The 7956-nt window shown below is 44.7% G+C and overlaps 1 protein-coding gene and 1 pseudogene across 1 annotated transcript; one reads left to right on the forward strand and one right to left on the reverse strand.

The window, feature by feature from the left end:
- Positions 1–642: 642 nt before the first annotated feature.
- Positions 643–2325, reverse strand: LOC116475268 (WD repeat domain phosphoinositide-interacting protein 2). Its single transcript, XM_032164576.3, is given in 4 exon segments — positions 643–2123; positions 2125–2158; positions 2161–2184; positions 2235–2325. Coding segments are annotated over 4 exon segments (1101 nt in total). The 3' UTR covers positions 643–1171.
- LOC116475431 (voltage-dependent anion-selective channel protein 1-like) lies at positions 2324–4182 on the forward strand (annotated as a pseudogene).
- The last annotated feature ends 3774 nt before the right edge of the window (positions 4183–7956 follow it).

Genomic DNA, 7956 nt, shown 5'->3' on the forward strand with positions numbered 1-7956 from the left:
GTTTTTTTTTTTTTTTTTTTTTTTTTTGAGACAGAGTCTCATTCTGTCGCCCAGGCTGGAGTGCAATGGCACGATCTCAGCTCACCGCATCCCCTGCCTCCCAAGTTCAAGTGATTCTCCTGCCTCAGCGTCCTGAGTAGCCAGGATTGCAGGCTCCTGCCACCAAGCCCGGCTAATTTTTGTATTTTTAGTAGAGACGGGGTTTCGTCATGTTGGCCAGGCTGGTCTTGAACTCCTGACCTCAGGTGATCCACCTGCCTCGGCCTCCCAAAGTGCTGGGATTACAGGCGTGAGCCACCATGCCCGGCCATTGTATAGCTTTTTAAGTGGTTGCTCTAGGTGCTACATTACATACATATAGCTTGTCATAATTTACTGGTGTCATCATTTTACCAGCTTGCTTTTTTTTTTTTTTTTTTAAATTATACAAACAAAATCGCTTTCCTTTGCTCCAGGGAGTCCAGGCAACCTTTCAAGTTCATTTGCTGCCTGAAAGAAAGGTTTTTAGTATCAGAAAGAACCTTGCTCTCCTCCAATATCCACATGGAAAACAAGATCAGAAACAAAAGTCCACCATGGAAGAAATCCCAGAGTGATCCAATTTGGAAAGAATTTAATTAACAAAATAAAACGGAGGGAAAATGGTCCAGGTGGTGCCCTAGGGAGAGAGGACTCCTGTCCCAGCCGAAGTCTGCCCAGCACACCTGGTGGGCAGCCCCTGGGCCTGTCACTGCAGAACTGGCCTTGACAACCAGACCCACTGTGCGCGACACCATGGCTTCCTTACGCACTCGGCATTATGTACAGATATTAAAAAACCCAACGGCAGGTGGCTGGAAAGTGGCTTCTAGCTCCCCTCTGCTGGCTTGGCACATTCATGCATGCAAAGCAAGGAGGTTTTGCGGGCTTCACCAAACAGTTAATTTTGGCAAAAAGAGAAAACAAACCAAAAGCTAAAATTCATAAGCAGGATTTAAAAGCCACTGAAGTGAAAACGATGTATTTCCTCAGCGTTATGGAGTTAGACTACCACTACAATCTTTTTTTTTTTTTAAATAAAGTCTCTGCCATCCTCTCCCCCGACTCAGGTCAAAGTTCATAGCAGCAATGCACAAAGTCCTCTGTGAAGCCAGTGTTCTCTGCTCCCCGGGTCAGAGGTCACAGGTCAAGTTCAGTCAGTCCGAAGAATCATGGGTGGGTGCTCGCTGTCCTCATCCAGGCGCAGGGCACTGGCCTCGTCCTCCAGGCAGGCGCCACCCACAGCACCCAGGTTGTCTGTGTAGGCTTTTGCTGCAGCTGCGCCGTATGTCTAAGCGACTAAGCGGCAGTCGTGAGAGGCAGAGTCCAAGATCTCACTGGTCGTTTCCAGACTGCCATCCAGCCGGTGCTGCTTCATCAGGGCGCACTCGCCGCCCTCCTGGGGGTCCAGGTTGTACATGTACAGGTACCCGTCGGCGGCACCCACCAACAACCGCAGGATCTTCTGAATTGTGGCTAGCGAGCAGATGTTTTTGTGGCCGCAGAACGGCAGGTGGACTGTGGCGAAGGCTCTGCCCTGGTTGAACATTTCTGTCACTTGGGAAGGCAGGTAGCTGGTGGAGGCCATGAGCACTTTCCCGAAGTACGCGGTCCAGGTGGTGGGCTCCTCTGGGGGTTTTTCTTTCACAGTGTCGAGTTTGAAGATGTGCACGGTCTCAGTGTTACTGGAGGCGGAGAGGAACATGCCGTCCATGCCGAAGGCCAGGGAGCAGATGCTCATGCACCTCTTCACTCATCTCTGAAACTCAAAGAGTTTTTGTCCTTCTGGAATGGAAAATACCCTAATCACGGTCCCCTTCTCCGAAGCCATGGCAAGTTTAGTTCCACTTGCGTCAAAGGCCAATGCCGCTGAAGGACTGTCGTGAGCCGGAATCATGTTTGCAGCTCTCAAATTAATGGTATCGAAGACCTGCACCTCTCCCATGGTCGCGCTCCCTGGGTACGCCAAGTAGCCGTTGTCGTTGTTGACTGACAGCGCACACAGGCCTGCAGGGTTTGGAGGCGTCTCCCTGATCGTATGCAGCACCTTCATGTCCCGAATGTTATGGATGTACAGGGTCTCCTCCAGGCATACTATCAGCCTTGCATTCATAGATCTGTTCCAGCTTATCCATGGAAGGGAGAAAAATTTATAACCGGACTTAACTACCAACAGCTAGGGACTAGACAACAGCGCGACGGCCAAGACCAGCTGCTCCTGATGCCCTTTTCAGTGCTGTCCTGGTTGAAGTTGGCGAAGAGCAGCTGGCCGGCGCCGGCCTCCCGGCTCTGGCTCGCCAGGTTCATGGCTGGGCACGCGAGTGGGCCCGGCCGAGGAGGGAGCGCGCGCGAGGGCGGGTCAGGCTGCACTCAGGGTCGGCGCTGGGCCCTGCTCACCGCCTCGGTCGCCGCCACTCGCCACCCTGGGATCAACTGCCCCAGCTTGCTTTTTTGTTGTTTTTTTGAGGCAAGATCTCACTCTGACACCTAGGCTGGAGTGCAGCAGCATGATCATGGCTCACTATAGCCTCAATCTCCCAGTCTACAGCAATCCTCCCACCTCAGCCTCCCAAGTTGCTGGGACCACAGGTGTGCATCACCACATCTGGCTAATTTTTTTTTTTTTAACAGACGGGGTCTTACTATGTTGCCCAGGCTGGTTTCAAACTCCTGAGCTCAAGCAATCCTCCTGCCTCAGCCTCACAAAGTGCTGGCATTACAGGATAAGCCACCATACCTGGCCCATTTTACCAGTTTGAATAATTGTAGGGAACTTACCTCCCATTACATCCTCTTACTCTTTCTGTTTAAAAACATAATTTTCCTAAGCATTTCCTCTATATACATTCAAATCCACATCAGACCATATGATAATCTTTGCTTCAGCCATCAACAAGTTTAGAAAATTCATGCAGAATAGCAATGCCTACTATGTTTACCCTTATGTCTTCTTTACCATGTTCTTCTTTTCTTCCTGATTGTTTCAGGGGACCCTGCTAGAAAGAACTACCTGAGACTGGGTAATTTATGAAAAAAAGAGGTTCAATTGACTCACAGTTCTACAGGCTGTATAGGAAGCATGGATGGGAGGCCTCAGGAAACTTATAATCATGGTGGAAGGATGAAGGGGAAGCAAGCAAATCTTCACATTGTGGCAGGAGAAAGAGCGAGCAAGAGAGGGAAGTGCTACACACTTTTAAACTATCAGATCTCGTGAGAACTCACGATCACAAAAACAGCATGAGGGAAACCTGCCTCCGCACCAGAGCCCCTGCCATAGCTGCCTCTGAGCCCGTTGCTGCCACCTCTGAGAAGATGGCTGTGCTACTCACATATGAGATCCTGGCAAATCTGCCAGGGATGTCTTCACCAATGGCTATGGATTTGGCTTAATAAAGCTTGATTTGAAACCAAAGAGAAGAATGGATTGGAATTTACAAGCTCAGGCTCAGCCAACACAGACCACTAAAGTGACGGGCAGTCTGGAAACCAAGTACAGATGGACTGAATATGGCCTGACATTTACAGAGAAATAGTACACTGACAACACACCAGGCACTGAGGTTACTGTGGAAGATCAGCTTGCACGTGAACTGAAGCTGACCTTCAATTCATCCTTCTCACCTAATACTGGGGGAAAAAAATGCTAAAATCAAGACAGGGTACAAGTAGGAGCACATTAACCTGGGCTGAGACATGGATTTTGACATTGCTGGGCCCTCAATCCAGGGTGCTCTGGTGCTGGGTTACGAGGGCTGGCTGGCCAGCTACCAGATGAATTTTGAGAATGCAAAGTCCCGAGTGACCTAGAGCAACAGTGTAGTTGGCTACAAGACTGATGAATTCCAGCTTCACACTAAAGTGAATGATGGGACAGAGTTTGGCAGCTCCAGTTACCAGAAGGTGAACCAGAAGTTGGAGACTGCTGTCAATCTCGCCTAGACAGCAGGAAACAGTAACACTAGCTTCGGAATAGCAGCCAAGTATCAGATAGACCCTGACGCCTGTTTCTAGGCTAAAATGAACAACTCCAGCCTGAGAGGTTTAGGATACAATCAAACCCTAAAGCCAGGTATCAAACTGACACTGTCAGCTCTCCTGGATGGCAAGAATGTCAATGCTGGTGGCCACAAGCTTGGTTGAGGACTAGAATTTCAAGCATAAATGCACACTGTATTGTTTAATTTTAAACTATTTTTGGCCTGGCACAGTGGCTCATGCCTGTGATCCTAGCACTTTGGGAGGCTGAGGTAGGCAGATCATGAGGTCAGGAGATTGAGACCATCCTGGCTAACACAATGAAACCCTGTCTCTACTAAAAATACAAAAAATTAGCCAGGCGTGGTGGCAGGCGCCTGTAGTCCCAGCTACTCGGGAGGCTGAGGCACGAGAATCACTTGAACCTGGGAGGCGGAGGTTGCAGTGAGCAGAGATTGCGCCACTGCACTCCAGCCTGGGTGACAGAGACTCTGTTTCAAAACAAACAAACGAACAAACAAACAAACAAACAATTTTGCAGTATAGCAAACTTCAGAATTTAGTGTATCTTTTAATGTTGTATGTCTGGGATGCAAGTATTACTAAATATCATGTTAGACCCCCAAGTTAAAGATGATACAGCTTTAAGATGTTACCCTTTCATGGGTACAGAAGAAACCCAATTCCAAAAAAGGTTCTTTCAGTGGTAGACTTGGAGGGAACATGGTGGCCCCTCTGAGATGCCAAGTTTCTTTTTTAACTAGAAATGGCTGTAAGTGGAAGCTGATAATATGTAGGTACTTTGTAAATTCATATTGAGTAAATGAATGAAATGGTGATTTCCTGAGAATGGAACCTTGGTTTCCTAACCCTAATTGATGAGAGGCTCATTGCTTGATTGTGTGTACAAACTCACCTGAAAGGGACTTTTTCAGACAGAGCTTCATGACCTGTTCCCACCCGAGTTCATCCTCATCTCTTTTATGCCAAAAGGTCTGCAGGGTGGGTTCACTGTGTCTTTTCTGCCATTTTGGGGTGGAGATGGTAGATGTGATGAAGCCAATAATTCAGGACTTACTCCTTCTTGTGTTGTGTTTCTTTGCCCTTGTACCAGAGTATGAAATAGCTTCCAGGAGCTCCAGCTGTAAGCTTGGAAGAGTCTGTATGATTGTAATCACATGATGACAACACTCAGAATCTAAACTAGACTTCTGTTGTATTCTCACCACTCAATTTGTTTTTTTAGCAGTTTAATGGGTACATTTTAGTGTCTTGCATTTTGTGTGGAATTAATTCCTCCCCTTCAAATGCTGTAGTTAATATCAGTTAAAAAAAACTTGAATAAAATATTGAAACCTCAAAAAAAAAACCAAAAAAACCATCAGATCTCGTGAGAACTCACTGTCACAAAAATAACATGGGGGAAATCCACCGTCCTGATCCAATCACTTCCCACCAGGACCTTCCCCCAGTATTGATAATTAAAATTCAACCTGAGATTTGAGTGACGACACAGAGCCAAACTGTATCAGACTCCAGTACCACTCCCAAGTATGATGATTCACTAGAAGGACTCACAAACCTCATCATATAGTTATACACGTGGCTATGATTATTATAGTAAAAGGATGCAAAACAGAATCAGTAAAGGGAAATGGTTTGAGAGAGAAGTCTGGAGGAAACCAGACACAAAATTCCAAGAATTCTTTCTCAACAGAGTCACACATAATTCTGTAATTCTTCAGTAATAATTTGCAATACGTTAAATGTTGTCTGTCAGAGAAACCTATTAGAAACTCAGTGCCCGAAGTCTTAACGGGGCTAGTCAACAGACAGCCTCTGCCTAGCACATACTAAAGGCCCAGATCTCATAAAGAAAGCAAGTGTCCAGCATAAACCACATTGTTTATACACTTTAGGCACAGGAAGCTATACTTTTTTTATTGAGATGGAGTTTCGCTCTTGTTGCCCAGGCTGGAGTGCGGTGATCTCGGCTCACTGCAACCTCCGCCTCCTGGGTTCAAGCGATTCTCCTACCTCAGCCTCCCGAGCAGCTGGGATTACAGGCGCCCACCACATCTAGCTAATTTTTTTGTATTTTTAGTAGAGACGGGGTTTCTCCATGTTGGTCAGGCTGGTCTTGAACACCCGACCTCAGGTGATCCACCCACTTCAGCCTCCCAAAGTGCTGGGATTACAGGCGTGAGCTACCGTGCCCGGCCAATTCTTATCAGTTCTGATGAGAAATCCATTGGCATTCTAATTGTTTTTCCCCTATAAGTAACATAATTTTTATCTGGATGCTTTCGGGATGATTTTTTCATCTTTAGTCTTCAGAAGTTTACTTGTATTCTGACATAGATTTATTGGATTCATCATGTTCCAAATTTACCCAGTGAGCTTTTAAAATCTGTAGGTTTGTTTCCTGCCAAATTTGGGACATTTTCAGCCATTATTTGTTGAAGTACTTTTTCAGCCCTTCCCTCCTTTGTTTCACCTTCCAACCTCCAAAGATATAAATATTACATCTTTTGTTGTACTCCCACAATTCTTGAGGCTCTATTCATTTTTATTTCCACTCTATTTTCTCTCTGTTCTATCTTCTAGTTCACTCATTTCTTTGTAACTGCTAATATACTGGTAAGTCTATCCCCTAGCTTTTTATTTCAGTTCTAAAATTTCCATATACCTATTCTTAAAACCTTTTATTTCCTTGCTGAGGCGTTCTAATTCTTTCATTTATCTCAAGCGTGTTCTTTTGGCTGTGGATATCCAGTTGTCCATGTATCATTTGTATACACTTCCCTTTTTTGATGGAATGATCTCGACATCCACCCTTGTAAAAAAATCAATTGACCATATATGTGAGATTTTTTTTCAGGACTGTCAATTCTATTCCACTGATCTACATGTATCCGTCCTTATGCCAGTATGACACTATTTTGATTATGATAGCTTTGCAGTAAGTATTAAACTCAGGCAGTGTGAGTCCTCCAACTTTGTTTTCTTTTTCAAGATTGTTTTGGCTATTCAGGGTACCATGAGATTCCATGTAAATTTCAGTATGAATCTATTTCTGAAAAAAACACCATTGGAATTTTGATTGAACTAAATCTATAGATCATTTTGGGTAGTATTGCCATCTTAACAATATTAAATCTTCTAATTCATTCCAAGCATGGAAAGTCTTTCCATTTATCTAAGTCTTCTGTAATTTCTTTCAGCAATATTTTGCAGTTTTCTTTATCTTTACTTCCTTGGTTAAATTTATCACTAAGTATTTTATTCTTTTTGATGCTGTTACAATTTGTTTAAATTTCCTGTTCAGATAGTTCATTGCAAATGTACACAAATACAACAGATTTTTGTGTGTTTACTTTGTATCCTGCAACTTTGGTTAATTCATTAGCTCTAACAATTTTCTCTGTGGATGACTCAGTCCATTCCTGCTGTTATAAAAAAATTGCTGCTTGGTGCAAGCTAGTTTCTTCTAACTATTTTATTTTATTTTTATTTTTTGAGATAGAGTCTCACTCTGTTGCCCAGGTTGGAGTGCAATGGCACGATCTCATCTCACTGCAACCTGAGCCTTCCAGGTTCAAGCAATTCTCCTGCCTCAGCCTCCTGAGTAGCTGGGATTACAGGCACATGCCACCACGCCTGGCTAATTTTTGTATTTTTAGTAGAGATGGGGTTCCTCCATGTTGGCCAGGCTGGTCTTGAACTCCTAACCTCAAGTGATCCACCTGCCTTGGCCTCCCAAAGTGCCGGGGTTACACGTATGAGCCACTGCACCCGACCCTTGGGAGGATTTTTATTACTAATTCAATATACTTACTAGTTATAGTCCTTTTTTTTTTTTTTTTTTTTTTGAAAGAGATTTTTTCTTTTTCCCCGGTTCTGGTGCACTGGTGTGCAATCTCGGCTCACTGCAACCTCCATCTACTGGGTTCAAGCAAT

Source organism: Hylobates moloch, unplaced genomic scaffold (assembly GCF_009828535.3).
Source record: "Hylobates moloch isolate HMO894 unplaced genomic scaffold, HMol_V3 SCAFFOLD_10, whole genome shotgun sequence".
Lineage (NCBI taxonomy): Eukaryota > Metazoa > Chordata > Mammalia > Primates > Hylobatidae > Hylobates > Hylobates moloch.